The sequence below is a fragment of the Columba livia genome, chromosome 2, assembly GCF_036013475.1.
Source record: "Columba livia isolate bColLiv1 breed racing homer chromosome 2, bColLiv1.pat.W.v2, whole genome shotgun sequence".
In the NCBI taxonomy this organism is placed as follows: Eukaryota; Metazoa; Chordata; class Aves; order Columbiformes; family Columbidae; genus Columba; species Columba livia.
In genome coordinates this window covers 47,689,329-47,710,529 of record NC_088603.1, presented here as the reverse complement: position 1 = coordinate 47,710,529, position 21,201 = coordinate 47,689,329, and the positions used below count along the sequence as shown (strand labels likewise).

Here is a 21,201-nt window from a genome sequence, read left to right as displayed (position 1 = left end):
ACATCAGCAGTAGATGATTGCACACATACTATCTAGGTGTCTTCACATCTCAGCTTCTCCCTGGGCAGTGTTAGGCTTAAGTTGAAACAGGACTTTTCAGGACAGAGATCTCAGCAAGTCAGAAACAATGAAGAAGTTCCAGGATTAAAAAAAAAACACCAAACAATAGAGGTAGCACAGCAGAGCCCTGACAGCATTCTCCTGAAACCAGCATAAAATGGGTTGCCTTACAAGCATACTATATTATAAGGTCTTATACATAGGCTAATCTGGTATTTTAATGAAATACTTTGTTAGTACTCACTTGTCCAGTCTTCTTCAAAGCAATACAAGAAGTGAAATCCCACCATGATTAGAGCATGCAGGGAAATCAGTGCTATATACATCTGAAAAACAAAGGATGTAATATAGGTATCAGGTACGTTTAAAGCCCAAAATGCCAAATCTTCCAAATACTTTAAGTAACGTGTTAAGACTTCAAACAAACCCAAACCAAAAACCACTCCAAAAGCCACCAGGCCCTCCCCCATCCCTCCTAAATGAGGACCCTGAAGTTGGCAAATGCTAAGACTACACAGACTCATTCTGGCTTTACTAACAGCTCTGAGTGCACAGCAGGGACACTGTTTAATTCAAAGCCAGGAGGGCACGAACCCCAGACTCCTGCACCCCAGCACAGCCTTCCACACGGCTCACTGTCCTGATCTCAGCTGAGTACAGCGCAGCTTTCAGAGAACAGCAACACTCTGACATCGAGGTATCATCTCGTCAAAGCTTACGTCCTTGCTCTTAGGAGCACTACAGTTTCCCAGAGAAAAACAGCTAATTTGTTTTAACCACAACATGCACCTTATCCATTTTCCAGCATGAGTTTCGGAAAAATTATTTAAAAAAAAAAAAAAAAAGTATTTTTTCCCTGAGGCAGACACTGCATGGAAAGTTTCTCTCAAGCTTCAATAATTTGTACTTAATCCTTTTTGTTTTAAACTATATGAAGTGCTACACACACACACTACAATTTACCAAAACAAGGCTAAAAGATTACTCTCCTGAACCGACAGACTCTGACACAGGCCGGCAAATATTGGAAGTGAGAGGGGTTATGTTACAAGAAACCCTTGTGGAAGCAGTAAAAGGTGACAGGAGAATATTTTGGTTTTCCTTGCAAGTTGAGCGTGCTGTTGTTCTTTCAGCTCCTCAGATCTCAAAAAGGATAACTAAGAACAAAACCAGCAACCGTTTTTGTTTCTCTCTCCACTACATTAAGTGTTTAATACAGCCTGCTTGAAAGTAGATGTCAGTTGTAACAGAAACAGAAATCTTTTTGATAGGATTAAAACACCTAGCTCACTCCTCATGGTGAAGAAAACCTTGCTCAAGGCAAAGAAATTGGATTCATTTTGTTTTGTAACCCACAGCCTAACAAACCACACCACAGAACAGTAAGCCTTTCCACTTAACTGAAAATCTCTGCCTTTTTACTTGGTAATATGAGAACATTCTTCCTCTAACCTACAGATGTCTCAAAAGATTTATTAATAAAACAGCATCGCTGAATCTCAGCCTTGCAATGCTCACGCTACTCCCACAGGATATTTGCAGTTTGCTTTGATGAAGTAGATTTCAACCCTTCCATGAATATGCAGTATTCAAGTTTGCACTCCTGTTTTTGTCCTCATGATGCCACAGATATAGTAGAAAAAGTCAAACACCTCCTTGGTTTTCAAGTATGAAAATAAACCACTTGCAAGTAAAAAGTGGATAATCTTTGCCAAAGGGTATGCAGACTTCCCACTCCTCACTTCAGATGTGGCAAGAGCTCTTATTACATGATCCCACTCACGTACTCGTACAACCACAACGTTTAGGAACCTACACATGGCCTGGGACCCTGCCTTAATGCCACAACAAACTACTCACATTATGAAAACCCTGGCAAATAGTTCCCCTGACACCTTTTCCCCTGTTGCTGTGTTGTGTGTGTTTCCTAATTAGCAAAATAAAGTCAGTGACAGTTCCCTGTAAAGTTCTTCTGAAACAAGTGGAAAAAAGTAAAGGCAGCCAGCCTTCGGGGCTGCTTCACACACTGCATTTCAGCGCTGCCCGCTGGACAACCTCAAACAACACTTGTAATATACTTACTGTAAACAGTACAAAGTACTTCTGGTTATTCTCTCCTACACAGTTATTGACCCACGGGCAGTGATGGTCCATTTTCCGAATACACCTCTTGCAAACACTGAAAGAACACAGGTCTTTAGCACATTTCATTCCAGGAATACAAGATTTCACAGGGGCTTGGGGGACACAGAAATTGAAAAGAATCAGAGATGAAATTGGAACCTAAATGAATTTACTGGTCACCACATTTGTATTTGTGGTTTGTTTGCTTGACCATGTCTGCTCAAAATGAGCCACACAATACCAAATCACCATTGCAAAAAAATAATGCCAAATAAGACACCTTAGCAAAATATTCACATCAGTGGTTCTATCAAAATATAGTTTGAACAACACACTCAGGCAGATGGAAAAAAAACCTGTGATTTAGTTTAGTTATAACCTATTCGGTCTGTGAAAATGTCCACAGATGAAAAACAAACAAAAGGAACAACCCAGGAAGTTGTAAAAAACAGTAATGAATAATGATATTTTTCAGAGTTGATAATAACAGACTAAGGTTTATGTACTAACATTAGCTGGTAGCAGGAACTTGCAAAAAAAAAAGAAATAAAGCATTAGGACAGATTCTTAACATCAAGGTAAGCCACATACTAGCACACAACAGCTGTGGCAGTCGGTCAGGAGAACAGTACCACAATACACAGTTCAAGGTAAAATTACATGTTAAAACACTTCACAAAACCAGGCTAATAAAATCAAAATGCAAATTCTTGCCAGCTTGCACATTGTGGCTAGAAGTCAAATAATTAAAAGATTATTACTCTGTGTGAACATAATTCTCTTTCTTAGTCAGTAACTGCTCCAACTCACATAATAAAGGAAGTGTTTTTCTCTGCTGCTTTCTCATACGATAGGAGAGGACCAGCAGTCTCCTGATACCACATTGCACAAACAAGCACAGAAATCAAATATGAAAAAAAAAAGCACAAAACCTCAAAAGAACCAAACAACAGGAAAAAAGGAAACAGCCATTCCAGAGCAATTCTGGCAGCATCTAAACAGAAAGGACTGAGGGCTCTGCTAATTTTATTTTTCTTCTTGTAACAAAAAAAATATTTCGACCTTAATATAAACAATAAACTTAAACACCTAAATGCTTGAGGGAAATTCAAACGAAAACACAAACATGTTCTTATGAGCACATATGAATGAATAATAGAAAACCTGTCTATCAAAACAGCCTTGTGCTCACTCTCCACAGCAGGAGGGGGTAATCCCCAGGGACCCACACCTGCTGTGCCTGAAAAACAAATGCATTGCTACATCCCTGATCCTAAATGAAAGAGTGGCCAGGCAGACCCCAGCCTCCCAGCATGGGGCCAGATCAGGAGCCACTTCTCCTCAGGATCCCTATTACCTGCTGGCCCCAGGTGCAGCGGACAACAGTCCACAAATCCTTCTTTTCCTAGAATTAACAGCTTGACATGATTCTTGAGCTACATGGGGAGTAAAATCAGCTGGCACAGTAAAAGCAAGTTATCTGCCAGATAATGGTACTTCACATGAAAAGTATCAATTACTGTTGCTAAAAAAAAAGAAAAAGCTGCAGGGGGGAGGAGGCAGGGCAGGTGGTGTAAAGCAGGAGGGTACTCCCTCCAGTCTCATTTACCTTGTGCAGATGTACACACACCTCCCTTGGGCTCTGAAACAGGTAAGTACCCAACCAACCTCTTCAATTGCTCCTAGGTCCTGACAACCTGAGGCAGCCAAGCCAAAGACGACCTCCATGAAGGAGGTAGCAAAGGCTGAGAGTTTTTAGTCTGTGCTAGAGCATCCGTTCTATACCAAAAGCAGCTGAATAAGTGGCAGAACATGAAACCAGCTGGTAGAAAAGGAAACTCAGAAACTAAGACTGAAAACTACAGGCAGTGGGGATTGCCTGTACTCAAACACTCTCCCCCTGCTCAGTCACTCAGCTTCCAGATGCTGGCAGGAGTAGTTTGCTGGCCACAGAGGACTTAAAAAATAGTATATGAATCAAAAAGCACTCTGGTCCCTCAGGCATACAGCTAGCAGTACCTCTTGCTGATGTGCATGCACAACCTTGATGTGTGAAAGTCAAATAAATCTGCCTAGTCCACCAAAAAAAAGTCTGACTGAAGATTCTCAACAGCATCAGTGCTCAGTTTCTCAAATCTTAATGTCTATGAAGTTATCTTAAAGCATAGAAATAAGGACCATGGAGATGAGGTTTTGTGTTTAGCCAGAGTGTCTTTTTCATTTACCTATACTGTGAGTCATCAGCAAGACAGCAATTTTAGATGCGAAGTTTCATTCATAATTGAAGAAGCGTCAGAGGGGATTTTACAGTAACATTAATAAGTGATAGGCATGATCACATTGCTCCTGCTGAATTACCAACTCCCGATTTTGATTAAAATAAAAAAAAATGACAAAAAAGAAAAACATTTGCAAACTAAGGGTCTGAAAATAAATATGAAAAATTCAAACAGCAGAACAAGTTTGTCCAGCTCAGTACTACACATTCTCCTCCCCAAAGGTCCCTGCATGAATCAGCAGTAACCACGATACGAGCTCTCTCAGCATGTATTGGGTTTTGAGTAGGTAAGGAAGGGACACCAGTGTAAACTCATTAACTCCTTACTGGAAAGCAGGTTCACTTGTTTTAAAAGCAGAAGGGAATTTTAGGAAGTAGTTATATTTTGCTGACTGCCAATGAGCAAAAACTAAAAAGCTCACTAGCAGTTACTCTCTTCAGGGAAGTTTATCCCACCAGGAGAAGAAAGGACATGACAGATCAGTAGGTATACTGATCTAACACAAAGTACAAAGCAAAGTCACAGTACTCAATGAAAATGTGGAAGTTTGAACTCTTAAAAAAATATATACAGTTACCTGAACTTTAGTTTTATTTTAAATACCACTTCTAAATAGAATCTACAGTTAAGACAAATGGGTTTGCAAATGAAAACAAGAAGAGAAAGGACACTGACCTTTGGAGAGACATTACATTTAATGAATTGCTATGCATTCTGGCATATCATGTCTCTTTTTAAGTCATGCTTACATGAAAATACACGGAAAGTCAACTAAAGGTCTGGAGCGAAGGCAGCATTCGTTCCAAGTACTTCTCACTTCACAAGAAGTAGCCCCAGCATGCTGTAGATGAAAACTTGTCAGAAAAGGTCTGAGACTTTTTCAGGGAAGCTTGAACGTGTCTGGCACTACTGGCAACAGAATTCAGATGCCAGTCTCTCAATTTAACCACTTCAGTCTCAGACTCCAGTAACAATTTAGATCAAGGCACACTGGAGAAGTGTTGAGGTCTTGATAAAAGAGCAATCCTCAGAAAGGACTTTACCTGCAGTGATGTGCTCTGTCAGGTTTGATGCTACAACACTTTGGGCACTTGTAAACCACCTGTCCTGGCTTTAGCTGTAAACTCTCGATGAACTCCTTTGTGGCATTACCTTTGGGTACAGCACCCTGCAGAAAACAAAACATAACAAAACAAACCAGAAAATTAACCTGTGGACATTATGAGTGCTAAGAACAATAGGATGACTTAGAACTATGGGAGGGGAGGGAAGGGAAAGAAATACAAACTTCCCTAAGATCAAAAGAGCTCCAGGAAGAGCAAGAAAATAAATTAAAATGAGATCCTAATATACGAAAGTACATGTTGAACATAACTTGGGGGATTTTTGTTTTTTTTTAACATAAGTAAATACTCACTTAAGCAATTAGTCTTTTGTAATCCTATAGTAACCTTAAATACTTTAAGAATCCTCATCGTTCTTTTCACATCTATCAACAAATCTATCATGCCAGCGTTTCATATCGCAAACTGGAAACTGTAGATATTCTATTCCAGTAGAAGCAGCTACTTCTGACGTACCATTGTGGGCATTAAGAGTTGCTGGTAAACACCTCATGTACTTATAGCTATGCTTCCATTGTGTATATGTTATTTAAAACATGGTTTAACATTCAGTGAACACTAATAATCCTCCCACCTGAATAAGACTAAGTAAAACATTCTTAGCTGTACAACTGCCACTAAGATACGTGTCTTTAAACAGGTAACGTATTGCTGCTGCAGGAGACCAAGTTCAAGAGTTTCCAGCCTTTCTAGGGCCATAAATTTGCTGAAAAAAAAAAAAAAAAGGCAAGAAACAAACTGTATGAATCCATGCCCATGTACTGGCACAAATGCACCTCTGTGGATGAAAGGCTTTTATACTGAAATAAAAACAAGGATGTAACATTTTAACAGATTTCTGAGGAAACAGTCTCTTTTTAACACATGTATACAGCCTCCCAACAGCAATAAATAGGAATAATACACATCAATGGGAGAACTGCATGTTGAACCTGTACTATAAGTCTTTCTTGAGCAGTCTTTCAGTTTTTCCAGAAACTTCCTGACCAATTTAAAAATTACCAAGGTCAGTTTCCACAAAATGCTACAACTTATGTTCTCTCTCTTGTACACTGCAAAGCTCAAAACCTTAAGAATGTTTTTAGCAAGAATCCACAGAAGGCAGTTTCTGAAAAGCACAACACACTATCAATTCTGAAGAATTCATGTCTTCATTTATTTATAATAAGAATTCCTATTTGTTTGCATCAGTGGTGCTTTCTGTTTCATTCTGATCCCAGACATGCCCCTGGTTCTCCACGATCCAGCTGCTTCCTCCATCCCTGACTCAAACTGTCTGCCAGATGTTGCTGCATCCCTTCACTTTATCTTCCCCCCACTGTTTTGTTTATCTGATTACCACAAAAAAAGCTCTACAAAGAATAAAACAAAATCCCACAGGCTCTTGCCATCCACACACAAAGTCCCACCACAAAGTAGGAACTAACTTATCTTTTCCCAGTTACTCTGCATAGAGATTGTATCTGTTTCTCCAACACTGCTCGCTCAGTCTGCTTCAGAAAACAGCTTTTGTTTCAAGAGAGTTCTTGCTAACTCTGCAAAATAGTTCCAGTGACCTGAAGGTCCCTAGGCAACTAATGCCACACAACACACAATAATTAACAACAACAAGAACCCCTAGGATATAAACTATATAACAAATTGCTGCAACCCTGTATTCCCAAGGCCAATTACTAGAAGTTTCAGAGGCTCAGCTGCTGCTCACAGTTCTGCCCAGCAGCAGGAGCATGCCATGCATCAGTTTATACTATAAACTGTGAAATTAACCCAAATCAAGCCATTTCTGCAGTGCTGCGGCTTCTGGGAAAGCTGGGAACTAAGGCACAAAGATTACACTGAACTTTTAATGGCACCTAATAAGGTTTCAAGTAGGCAATGACATGTGGAAGGAACAATTAGAATATCAGAGGCACACTGCCACTCCCAACAGTAAGAAGAACACTCAGGAGGAAAGGGCCAAGAGGAGTCTGAGCTTGTATATCCTTCCACTGACCAGTGGAGATGGAGTTTTGAACTGAATCTACTGTCCAGAGATTATTAAGCAAAATAAACCATCACAGGCCACTCAGAGTAAGCATCATGGTACTGAACTGCAACTTTTCACTGGCTGAAAGACAAGCAGCAGACCAGATCCCTCATAAAGCAATGTCCTATGGAGACATGCATACAACAGGCTCCTACAACTCTGTTGCTTCCCACCTGCCTAAGAACTGCCAGCTCTTAGCACACTCACGTAGTATTTATTTCAGCATGGTTCAATAAACTCAACTAAATCACTAGTATGAGAAATGGTAACATGGCTTTTCAAAACAACACACTTTCTGCTGCACTCTGCTGAAACAATACTTGCCAAGGCAGACAACCAAAACCAGCTTTTCCAGCTCTCCTGTTTGTCAAGACACGACAAGCCACAAACACGAGTTCTGCCACTGGGGAGAAAAGAGCATCAGAGAGAAATGCTCTCCTTCCCAGTGCAAAAGGAGGAGCTGTTCACACAATAGGAATCTAAAGCTGGGTCCTTGACTTTGCATCTGACTTGAGTGGGATGAGAAATTAGCGTACCACATCAGCAGCCTGACACACAAAAGTTATTTAAATCTGCCACTCACTCAACAACTAAGTTACCCAACATGTAGCACACAAGAAAAACACTGCCTGTTTCTTTGCAAGACATACGGAGAGAGATATACTTACTGGGTCTGTCAGCATAGCACGAAAATGTGACGCCAAAGCGAGGAAAGCCAAGGTGTTGAACAGTGTGCCATTGATGACACTATAAACATAATCTCTCGATGGAACTAGCATGACAAGAAGGACTACAAAGTCGGCATAGAACACCAGCATCCAGGTAACGACAGCACATGCAATACCACAGCCATCTCGAATAAACCACATTGTTCCCAGGGAAGCGCGGCTTGGAGGTGGAACACACTTTTCTGGCTGGAGGTATTCAGGTTTCCTTTCAATATCTCTGAAGCGGTGGACTGGAGTAATCATCATAGGCTATTATGTCCATACTTGCATCTGAAAGAGAGACAGAAACAGCGTTCACTGCTTTACAAGACACACAGAGGCCCATTCACATACTGGCATGGAGATCATGGCGGATATTCCAAATTACAGAAAGTGAGCTAAAAAAGATAAATAAATCAAACACAAAATAATGGAGTTGGAAACCAGACTCTTGTGCTTATCAGAACACTTCTTACGCAGAAGACTCTCTAAGTGCTTTTAAGACTTGGTTAATTACATATTAAAGCCCCTGGTGTGCCACCTTCACCCCCATAGAGGAAAGGCAAAAAGTGTCTTAATGAAGAGAACCACGATCAGGCAGGCACCAACATGAGCAGCCACAGCACTGACTGAAGAACCAGACTTTGTCATGTGGGAAAAAAGACCTGGCACAGCTGGCAGGGTCCCATTTTACTGCATCAGACCTGGGGAAGGGAAAGGTCTCTTCTACCGAAACTGGGAAGCTTGCAAGACTAAGAGATTTCGTTTCTGCTTATCCATGGACTCATGGTTTTGGGCTAAAACTGCAAAAACACACCACTGAGAAGTTACAGTGGTGGGAACTGCTGAAGCAGCAGCAGAGATCTTGATAGGAATTTCTAGTCTTGCCTGGGGGATGCTCTTCCCAAACAACGGCTGTCCCCCACTCTTACCTCCTCAAGTCTTCTGCTTTGCCATCCTCCTCCCACCACCTTTCCTCCATCCCTTCACCACATTCACTTTACCTTCCCTTTAGCATTCCTAGCTATAACACATCCACTCCACCGCAATAAGGGCACTAGAAAGACACTTGCTGCCATTGCCCTAACCCCTCCACCTCTGCAGGCACCTTGTCTATCCAGAGGGTGAGGTCCATTTTGAGCTAGAAGCTGTACTACTCCAGGTATGCACGGTGCTTACTGCAGTTTCAATGTAACTCTCACTAAACATAAGCATTTGAGAAAACAAAAAAAGGTTCTCATTAGACGTTGGCAGGGGATCAATCAATCCGCAACGTGAACGCACACCACTCAATGTCAGAGCACACCCGGAATGCTGCGCTTTGAAATGGCTCTTCACACACCCAGCAACTTCTTCCAAAGACACTTCTTCACAGAGTATTTGCACAATGCTCTAAATGCTCAAAACCACTACAAGCTACACAGAAAGACACACCTTCTACAAAAATTGATACAATAATTTTGCAAACAAATACCCTGAATGGCATATACCTAAACAGAAGGGTTCAGCCTTCTCTTGTTTCAACATGTAAGGATTATTCTCACTTCTTTGCAGAAATGAGTGCATTTTTTCCATTTTAATTCAGAGCAAGGGAGACGATGTTCACCACTAATTATGTTTTCTGCCAAAAAAATTCATGCCGGAGCCATTTTTGTGTTTAACTGTTAAAAAAGCAATATTGTTGCCTAGACAAAATTGTAAATTTCATAGAAAACGTAATGAGAAGGTCACAAAAGTATCTAGGACCTTAAACTTCTCTCAAAGATTTTATCGCTAAGTTCTCCCAAGTACAAGGGGAAAGCTTTATTTTGCATGATACTGATCTAAAGGGAGATGCTATTGCCCCTATCTAGACAGGAAAGGAGATGGTAAGTTGCTTTGTAATTGTTATTTTGAGAGGACCAAATCCATAAGAAGACAATTAGTCTCTCACAGCCAAAGGTTGAGGTTATTAACAAGACGGATGGTTAATTAAATCCAAACACAGAAGTGATGAGCTTGTGCGTATTAGTGCGAGTGACGTGGAACTGAGGTGACAGGAACTGCTGCTGCCACATCCAGAGGCAAAACCCAGAAGCACAAAGTTTCTAGCGTACAGAAGCTGATGAACCATACCATTCACGGCACCTGTTTTCTAACATAACTGGTATAAAAAGCCCAGGAGAATCAGGTACTCTCTCATATTCCTGTTTTTAGCGTTTGGTATGCTGCCAACTGAGAAGGTTTAAGATGGTTTATGAATCTGAAGAAAGCTGCATGGATTAATGTTAAAGTATATCAGTCATACGTCACATATAACAGATAAATCAAGATAAAAGTGCATGTGCAGGTCTCATTCACTTTGGTGAGAAAAACAAACACACACTTCTCCTCCTCATTCACAAACTTCACGCACCACATTGTAATTATTTTGTATTTTAACCACAGCTATAATTTAGCTTCATGACTCTTGATAATTAGGGAGACAAGCCATATAATTTTCAGAAACAGCGATTACCCAAACAATCTGGTGGTCTAAGTTCAGATAAATCTATACTTGCTACTAACTCCATACCTTTTCAGCATTTTCCACCATTTATGTAGGGATGCTTATGTATTCATACATTCACACAGACTTTACAAGTATTTTAAAGACTCAATCCCTCCCCTCTCCAAGGAAACAGGTTAACCTTAATTGCATTATTTAATCATCTTATTAAAATTGTTATGCTGGTTTGCCAGCTCAAAACAAAGTTGACATAATTAAAGATTCATGCCCAACCATGTTTAGATGAGAGTAACATCATATCGCATTAAAAAATAGGAAAGAAAACAGTAATTTAGGTCTTCAGATTTCAAAATGAAGTTTTAGACTTGACATACTAGGTGCAGTAACAAGTTGGGATAGTCCTGAACACAGACTTTCAAGATTTTTTGCCTAAACTCTGAGCCTTTCCCCACCACAAGGTTTGTTTCCCAAAGCAGAGGAAGGAAATGGTCCCAGGAAAAGCAAACTCTGTTTAATAGAGGTATTAGTTTGACAAGTCACCTTAAGGTCAGTAGTAACAGAGACTGACTAAAAGCCAGACAAATACACAGTAATTATAAAATTGTGGGTTTAGTCCCAAACAGCACACTCCAGCAGTCAAACAAATCACCTCTCTTGCAAGTACAGAAGTGGTTTCACTCCAATAAGAGTTCTACAGCTCTCGCACAAATATTACTGAGCTATATTTGGGGGGGGCAGGGGGGGAACCAAAACTATTGCTATGGGATTGAATACGTAGAAAGTGGAAGCGGCCTTGAGGCACCTCAGTCTGAAAGCCTGGGGACTCATTTTTGCAGTGCAGCAAGGAAGCGGTTAAGGGGGGACAGCCCAAGTGTCCACTCCTGACTTCTGGCTGGAGGACAAATATGTTATTTAACACACTTTGTTATCTAACACTTGCTTTAGAGGCATCATCAGGCAACAAAATGAAAAAGTCAGTAATCAGCACATAAACACCACTCATTATGTGAGAAATACATACATGTTCTAGGGTGCATTGAGTCAAGTTACAGGAGCCTGGAGTCTGAGTTTCTCTTTTACATGACCCATGAGGTTTTTTTGTTTTGTTTTTGTTTGTGGTTTGTGTGTCTGGGTTGTAATTCCTTGTTCTTACATTCACAAACATCTGCTTTTGTTTATGTTGTCTAACCTGGTATTTGCTTATAAACAATACCTCCAAATAAAGACTCTAGCAGGGAGGAAGCAGCAACTTGCCCTAACTGGTCTGTCCTTGAATCATGCTGCATATGAACTTAATTTATAACACACAGATGGAAGATGTCAATCCCTCCTCCTACAGAGCAAACAATATGTAAACAATGAAGGCAAAGGGCTTAAGGACTTAATCACAGTGTCAGGCTACAAGAGAGGCCACTAGGTGAATGTGAGACACAATAACAGCACACACATCAATTTAGCTTAAGGATATGTCAGAGCAAAGGCCTTTTCTTCTTTTTTATCTGGAAGGCAATTGGCACTACAGGAATAACCAAAACGCATGTAATATACACAACAGACTTTTAAATAAATTAAAATCCACTTCCTGCTACAGGGAACACTTAAAATACGCTACCACACCATATCTAAACTAAATAACTGTCTTTTGACCCGCCGTAAACCATGTCAAAAGCCTATTTTTTAATGCCCTGTGACCACCAAAGAATGCATTAAAAATGAACTAATGACATAGGCCTTCACTCGATGTGTACCTGAAAGCTACCTGAGGTTTTGACATTATAAAACTTACACCAAGCTTATCATCATCATCATCACCTCACTGTTTTTCATGTAATTACTCATGCTAGTGAAGTCAAGCATGTGGGTATGACTTGCAAAACTCCAGGGTTACTATGTTCATTGCAACCATTTCCTCTATTAGAAGGCCATTAACATTAGACTTTGGGAAGAGGTTACATTTTGTCATATGAACCAACTGAACTTCAAGTTCTGCCAATTCCATCAAAACAATTTGGGGGTGAGGGTAGAGAAACAGACTAGAGGGAGATCACATGCATTTTCTTAGGTTTTCAGTTTGGGTCTTTATGTATTTAAAGAGATACTTTGGAACACCTTTTATAACACACACACAGAACCAGAGCTCATTGGCAGTATTTTGAGAGCTGATAAACAACAATAAAGTTAACTTTTTATTGCCATCGAAAGGAAGCAATCATACATAACCACTCATCTTATATTCACAACAGCTAAACTAGGCAACCAAGATTCACAGGACCGGATGTGATAAATAAAACCAGCAAACCCCAGATAGATAGATAGATTGAAACTACAAGAGAGTTCATTTTGAAGTTTATTTCATTTTTCTATATATAAAACTGCATTGATTAAAACAGTTTTCAACAGAAATCAGAGTGTGTTTTCTAACAGGATATTTACCTATGTTTCTCCTGCCACACTTTCATATGGCTCAAATCTAAGAACAAGCCCGCTGAAACTTGCCAAAACAAGTTCTAGCAGGGATAATAAGGAAATATTAGTATTCATATATTTTTCCTAATGGCTTCTGCAGGGCCTAAAAAGCTTTATCTGACCAACAGGAGTGGAGCTAAACAGCCCAGCTATGCTGAGAATTTTTGGCAGTCTCCTGCAGATTCATCCAGATATCTGTCAGCTTGGCAGTTCCCAGTCCCTGGTTTACAAAACCCTGGAGGGTCAACAGGACATTTCTAACAGGTTTGTGAAAGGCTGCTAAAAAAAGCAAGCCTATTATTAGCAGGTTTAAATTTGCTATAGAGAGCCATATGTCCATTGGATTTTTTTTTTTTTTTTAACTACATGTGGAGCCCTGAAAAAGAAAAACAAACCAAAACCCAACTGCAATTCAAAACCCCAAACAGGTCAAAAACTATTCCTCTCAGGTTTAAATGGCAAAAGCAACAGGGCAGGATCAGGCACAGAGGTTAATGCTGTGCTGACAGGACAGCAAATGACTCGGATCAAAATGTCACAGGGCAAAGTCAGTTCTGCCAGCCCTACACCAGCCGCCCCAGGAGCAGGTAACAGGATTATGCCTGGCACAGATAATTTTCCGTTTTTCTTCTGGAAATTCAGGCTACATTTATGAGTACAGTTTCAGCCAAAGTACTACATTACCAGCTACACGTTTGCTTTTAGCAAGATGTTCACAGACATCTCAGATTCCCCTGAGACCTTTGGCTACTGAAGTCAGGCAATTTCAACAGTTTCAGTTCCCATACTGATGAAAAATGCATTAAGAAATCAGAATGAAAACGATAGTAAATCCCTTAAAATTAATCTTTAAAAAAATTACAAGGCTTAAAACAAACTTGTCATTTTCTGAGGCTAAATGCAGATGCTGGATTACCTGCCTTGCAAATGGGGAAAGAGAACACAAAAAAATCCCTGATGCTAACCCAGTTATAAAATCTTATACATGAAGGCGGTAAGTGGCTATATTACAATGTTGTGCTACAATAACAATTTAGAAAACTGCTTACATCATTATTTAATTATTTGACAAATAATAATTCATTATTTTTTATTTTTAATGTACTTATTTTGGAGTGGCTACGCATGAACAAGAACTTAGTAAAAATGGATCACGCTAAACTCACACTTAAAAGAATATTTTTATTGGAAGCATCCTATTAGAGAGGAAGATTTAACTGAAGTTGTGCATTTCTGAAGAACACATTGGAACAGGAATACATGTAGCGGGAACTTCTGCCTGTGGAGGGCTTGGGGAGGTAGAAATCACCTCAAAGACGTCTGTCTGTCAGATCTAAAAACTTCAATCCTGAGGGCTTGGATCAGGCTGAGACTGGCGGGCTCAGAGACGCAGACACATAAGGCACGAACCCCACAGTTACCTCATTTACATCAGTGCAAACAGAAAGCAACTTCAACAGTGCCAGAGGAATTCCATTAGGAGAACTGTGCTGAAAATAAGCCATGTTTTTGAAATTAAAACCACTGTTTTTTCCTATCCTAATGTTTGTGGTACGCAATCTCTCAGGACAGATGGTAACAGCTTCCTGGTTAATGTCTGTATCATTTAAGTTTAACTAATGGATATATACTATATAAATAAATCATAATGCAATGAAGACTGACCTAACAGTCTTGAGTTATCTGGGGATCCACCCCCATTTACAAGGCCTGTCAGCTGCTGGCCTGAGCAAAAGAGAGAAGACAAAGACAAGGTAGTTGCTGCGCCAGGTACATCAACGCTGGACCACTATGGATGAGTGACAAAATTGGGGTGACATGAAGGCACAGGAAACAAGTCACAGGGACAGGAGAGACAGAGGCCAGACGTGGATCTGACTTGGTCTGATCACAAAGTCAGTGATCTTAATAAGCCATCAGAGCTGCAAGGGCAACAGAGAAATTCTGTCACTTCAGTCTCACAGTTTCCTGGCAGGCTAAAGACACACGAGCTACTAAACCTACCTAAAAAGAGAAATATTAATCCACAACATAGAAATACAAACCAGCTTTGTAGCATTGCCACCTATCTGGAGGAAGTATCAGAATGAAAGATCAATCTTGCAGAAGGGACTGCACTGGGAAGCAGAAAACAACAAATGGGGGTGTCATGCTTTCCCACAGCATTGCAGTTATCCTGAATACACAGCTTTATGAGAGACAAAACAGGAGGAGCTGTCTTGGTCTTCTAGACAGCTTTGCAATTTTGATGCTGACTCAGGACTTAAAAAAGCAAAGCATTAGATTAAGGGAATTTAAATTCTCAATTTGCCCTGTATCTACTTTTTTTTTTTTTTTCTAAAGGGGGAAGGTTTGTCTATGCAACTGGTATTATTTTTAGCATCCATTTTAAATACTATACTGGTTTCATGGCTTAAGAAATATATTTTCTAGAGAAGCAGAAAAGAACTGCAGCTTTAAAGTTTTAATCATAATAAGAAGTTTGCAGAACCATCCTAGTCTAAAAAACCATTCTCAATATCTTTCAAGGCAGAAAGAGCACCTTACCTATCAGACAGACCTTTTCACTCAGGTGCTCTAACCCAGGATTTGGCTTCTTCTACAGCCCTCCCTTCACAAACATGAACAAGTCACTCAGTCCCTCTGTATTTTATTCCCCAACTTGTAGTCCACACTTCTTCCCTATCATATAGTGGTAGGGAAGATACAGGTATGAAGGCTGTAAGGCACTAAGATTTTAAATCTAAATACTACACCTAAGCAGGTATCTAAACTAAATATAGAAAGACACAGTGTATAAATTAAAACAGCGCATTAATAAAACAGGGACCAAAAAATTTATCACCTCTACCCTAAAAAGGCCTGAAGTGAGTGTGACGATTGTCACAATCCACCTCTGCGGTGTTAAGAGCCAGCCTAGAAGAAACCTAAGCCATTACTTCAGGAACTGGAAAACCCTGCAGGTTCAACATTTCTGAAGCTTTTGGAATGTACTGAACAACATCTGAGCTGGCAAACTTTAGTATTTCTTGTTTTGCTCACTGTTGCATTAGCCAGCACAAGTGATTACTGTCTCCATAACAAAAAGAAAAAAAAAAAAAAATCTGTGTGTAAACATTAATTTTGTTATCCCTCAAAATACTGGGAGTTGAAGGCCAGGCTAACTGCAAGACATAGTATATTGTTTATCTGTTCTATGCTGTATTGGACATCAGCGATTCAAGTAGTCATTGCAAAGAACAAAGATGTATAGCACATTACTATCTCCCTTTATCTCCTGCTATAGCCCTTTGATTTCTGTATCTATGGTATGGTACAACTGCCTTCCCACTAGGACTGTAAATGTTTCATTGTCTTTTTTTTTTTCTTTTAATAGTATAGTACGTCACGCTACCTTTATTCGCTCTTACTGTTTCAACTTGAGTCCATTTGTTTTAACTTCTGCATGCTGCACCACATCTAAGACTGGTTGCCCGTGTCAGTTCCACATTATTGCAAAACTCACAGCTGAACTTGACAAACACGCCATCCACCACCCGGCTGGCAGAAAAAGCATCAACAAGGGCCTTGCATTTCCTCTCATTCAACATTCCTTCCTTGTCCAAGGGTATTAACACTGAGTTTTCTGTGTCCTTTTACTTGCTATTACAGCAATTCCCAACATTTTTCTATCTGAACTCTGCTGCTGTAGCCTTCCTTCTCATTTCCTTACTTTCCTATCCCTGTTCTCTGCCTCTTTTTTTTTTTTTTTTTTTTAAACTCATTGCACCCCAACACCTTCTGCTGTAACAGCATCATCAGTTCTGTATGGTCACCTTGCAACCCAGCGGGGTGATGAGACATGGAGCTATAAACCTAGATAAATTTCTCTCCAGAATCCCAGAATCACTCCCAACCACCCCAAACCCTGGGGGCACAGCCAGAAGCAGGCAAAAGGAGTTAACCTGCCAGTGTTCCTGTGGAGGCAGAGCCAGCACCCAGCTGCACCTTGCCTGCAACACTTTGCAGCTCTCCAGCTGGGAACCACTGCTGTATGAGGAGGCCTTTGGCACCCACAGCCTGCAGAAAGGCTGGCTCGCTCTTTTGGACTCCCTCTGAAAAGGACAATGTGTAAAGTGTTCCTGGCAGAGCTGCTGCACTGCAGTTCCAGTCAAGTTACGGGCTATCTTTTTTTCTTATCGTCTGCACAACCCAAGAAATATGCAGCTCTAATCAGGAAAGCTTCAACTCCTCATTTTCTCCAATGCAACCTTAAGTTCCAGTTTAGTGACACGCACAAGTCACACATGATGTTCCAGGAACCATTGCTCCTATCTCTTTTACTTCAACCAGCTAAGCACATGACAGACAAAATAAAAACGGACAACAAACTTTTCTATCTTGTCATATTTTAAATTACCCGCTATCTTCTCTCAGGAAGGTAGAAAAACTGTACTCCGGAATACTGCCCTAAGAGTATGGTCATGTCGATACCGCAGAGGGACCAGAGAACACCTTAAGCTCAGTCAATCAACATCTGCAAAGTCTAGCTGAGATAGAGTCAAACCATTTTCAGACTGACACGCCAGTGGGCATCCATCACCTACCCTGTGGTCTCCCCTACAGGAGAGATATCCCATTACAAATGTATGGGAAATGTCTGCACAAGCAAGTTTCCCAGAAATAATGCAACACATGGGTTTAAACTACACTGACTATGCGACATTGCTAGCTCCTATTCTGTTTGAGATGCACAGCAACTCACCTATCAAGAAAACTAAATTCATGTTAGATAAGAAAAAGAGATTTATCAAAGCTGAGTTAGCATTGCCCAGGCCACATGCACACTGTCAGACTATCAGTTGCTCCCCACTGCTGACACAAAAAAACTGCCCAGAAAAAAACACACAACTACTTGGGCACAGCAGATCTGCATCTGCTGAGGAATTATGCGTTCATCTTCTTGCAACTGGCTCCAAATAGCTGCATTAAATTACATTTCGACATTTTTGTCTACTACCAAACAAGCAATTTCAAACAGGAACACACACCCTGTCTGTAATTACAATACTTTAAATGGAAACTAGAAAGGAGGCAGAAACATGCAAAAATACACAGGAGGTGATAAACATTGCAACAAATATTTTAGCTTGTAGGCAGACTTTACCTTTGTCCTTTTATAAACCTGTAACCACACACAGAGCTTCTGGTCACATCTTCTAAACTTCAATGAGCATTCAGTCCCACACAACTTCTTACCACAAACAGGTGCCATTGGTATGACAAACACAATTGCATCAGTGAGACAGCATGAATAGCTACGCTGACAGAGTCATAGTGTTTGAAGAACTGGATCTTTATTGCACATGGGGCTGCATTTTTAAATACGTGAATTAACGCTCCATTTATAATGACTGTTATCACTGAAATGTTTGTAAGACTATAAAAGACTTATCTGTTGCTCTCACTAAGCAAAGGAAAACACGATACTCACTAAAGCCTTGCTATCTACACGACCAGGCATCAAAGCCTGTCACTCACGGCGCCCCACCAGCCCCTTCTCTGTGATTCTACTGTACCAGAACGACAAATTTGGGCTTATTTCCTACAGATCTGACACTGCACACCTTTGCTGTGTCAGGAGTCTGGCACACAATCTCTCTCCTGCACACCGAAAAATATAGTTTATCTTTTCTGAATCAGGATCAAAATGAAAGAAATCTAAACAACCTCTGGTGTCCGCCCAGCACCCCTCACTAGCACACAGGCAGCAGGAGAGTGCTTCAGAAACCAGACTGCTGCTGCCTCCTCCCCGTGCCTGTGTTTTCCTGAAGCTTGTTTTCCAATGAGCCATCGTGAGCTCCTGCTTATTCTTACAGAAATTACTTTTCAGAGGTGCTCCAGTAGTAACACTTAGAAGCTGCTGTTTAAAACCAGTCCAGATTACTTCCTACCAACACGTAACTCACCATCCATTTCAACTAAACCCGCCCGAGTACAGCTCCTCGGCTTCAACACGGATCGCTCCCGATGCTGAAGTCCCCACTGCCCCAGGGACAGCCGCAGCCCAACGCCGGGTGACCGCGGCCCCCTCCGCATACAGAGGCCCCGCTCCAGGGCTCCGGCCGCTCGCCGAGGGGCCCGTCCCATCACTGCGGCGCACTAACGGGTTACGGGACCCCGAAGAAATTGCTGGAGGCTCCGAGTTTAAATTTGCTGCCCAGAGGACGTTACGCTCCTCCGGACGGCCCCGGAGCAGAACCTAAACCGCGGATTTAGCCCAGTGTTATTTAACATCTTCAGCCCGGCGGTATTTAGAGCCCAGGCTCAGCAGGGGCGACCGGGAGCCCACCTCCCCTCTTGCGACCGCTGCCAGCGCCTCCACGAAACGCCACTCCGGGACGCGACCCGCCGCGGAGGGAAGGGGGTCACCGAGCGGCCTTCGGCCAGCCGCGCCACCCGCAACCGGGCTGCGCGGGGAGCGGCGCCAGGCGCACCGCGGGGACGAACCGGCTGCGCGCCGCAGGCAGCGGGCACGGCCCCGGGACAGCCGCGCCGCGCCGCCCCCCTCCGGCGGCCCGCTCCCGCCCCCCTCCGCTCCGCCAGCGCACACCTGCCCGCTGCCGCCCCCCCTGCCGTTGTTGGTCGCGACACCCACCTCACAGGCCGCCGCCGGTCCGGCGCGCGCCCCGCCGCCCCCACGCCGCGCGCGCGAGCGCACGCCGCCAACGCCGCCACGCAGCGCCGCGCCGCGCCCCATCCGCCCCGCCGCACCGGGGAGCCCGCGCGGCACCGGCACTGCTCCCACCCCCGCGTCCCCTCCCTCCCGCCCCCGTCGTCCCTTACGCTAAGCTCTGCGAGGAGGTGGGGCGGCCGCCGGGAGGAACCAGGAAGTGAGCGGCGGCGGCGGGAGGCAGCGCGCACCCCTGCCCTTCCTCTCCCGGCCCGTCCCCGCCCCGCCGCCGGGCGCGGCGCGGGGGGCTCCCCGGCCCACGGGCGGCTGGCGGCGCCGCGCCCGGCGGGGCTCGGCCCAGCCGCCGGGGTGCCGCAGGGCCCCGTGTGGCCGGGGCGCGCCTGTGCCCGGTGCGCGGTTACGTCGCGGGCGTGCGGGGGCGGGGAGAATGCGGGTTTTGCGAGGGAAAAATAACCTTTTTTTTCCTTTTTTCTTTTACCTTTTTTTTTTTTTTTTTTTTTTTTTTTTTTTACAAAGGGAACAGCTCGGCTTCTGAGCCCCTAACAAGTTCGGTCTTTCTGGCTTGCAGGTACCCAAAATCCTGCGGCACCCGTGAGGACAGGGCGTATCGCTGCAGGTGTCTGCACGTCCAGGCACCTGCTCGCTCGCAGCAGTGAAGCTCGCTCGACTCTCACCGTCCCCAGACACGGCTGCCGGCAGGTACAGCCTCGCCAGACCTTAATCATGGCCTGAGAACTTCTGCATTCCCAGCGGCTCCTTCGGCTGGCTTTATTTCAGCCAACGCTTGTCATCCACCTACCATCACGAGGTTAGAGGAAAAGATGCTGCTTTGCCCTAGTTAAACAAACAAAAAACAAAAACACAGAACAATAAAACAAAACACACACAAAAACCCCACCACCAAAACACAAACAACTGGCGTCCTTTTTGTCCAATAACCTTCACCCTTGCCTTGGAAACAGGAATCTATACCATGCTAAGAAGAGTTCTTCAGAGCAAGGAGATGCCTTCTGCCATCCCTGAGGAGAAATGAGCCAGACCTGGGTTTCTCCAGCCTTTAGAAAACTGCTTTTTTTGCATATAAACAAGATTTGCTAGCTGAGCCTCTGGACTGCTTAAAAATTTAACTCACATGAAGTAGACTACAGGGGGAGAATTTAAAAATAGTCAATTTTTCATTGCAATTGGAACTGTGTGCTGTGGGCTAAGCTGTGAAACAGGCAGGACTGCGAGCCAGAATACCATTTCCCTGCA

The 21,201-nt window shown here is 42.7% G+C and overlaps 1 protein-coding gene across 4 annotated transcripts in view; it reads right to left on the bottom strand.

The window, feature by feature from the left end:
- Nucleotides 1-20,311, bottom strand: part of ZDHHC3 (zinc finger DHHC-type palmitoyltransferase 3) — a 35,633-nt gene extending 15,322 nt beyond the window's left edge. For 2 of the 4 annotated variants that reach the window (XM_065051772.1, XM_065051774.1), the window contains exons 1-5: nucleotides 20,100-20,311; nucleotides 8,282-8,611; nucleotides 5,507-5,631; nucleotides 2,143-2,239; nucleotides 305-386 (exon numbers count right to left, since the gene is read on the bottom strand). In XM_065051772.1, the coding sequence (XP_064907844.1) occupies nucleotides 305-386; nucleotides 2,143-2,239; nucleotides 5,507-5,631; nucleotides 8,282-8,587 (610 nt within the window). In that variant the 5' untranslated portion in view covers nucleotides 8,588-8,611; nucleotides 20,100-20,311. Of the gene's footprint in view, nucleotides 1-304; nucleotides 387-2,142; nucleotides 2,240-5,506; nucleotides 5,632-8,281; nucleotides 8,612-19,911; nucleotides 20,052-20,099 lie in introns of those variants that run through there. The other 2 variants (XM_065051773.1, XM_065051775.1) reach the window with 2 other exon arrangements.
- Between the last annotated feature and the right edge of the window lie 890 nt (nucleotides 20,312-21,201).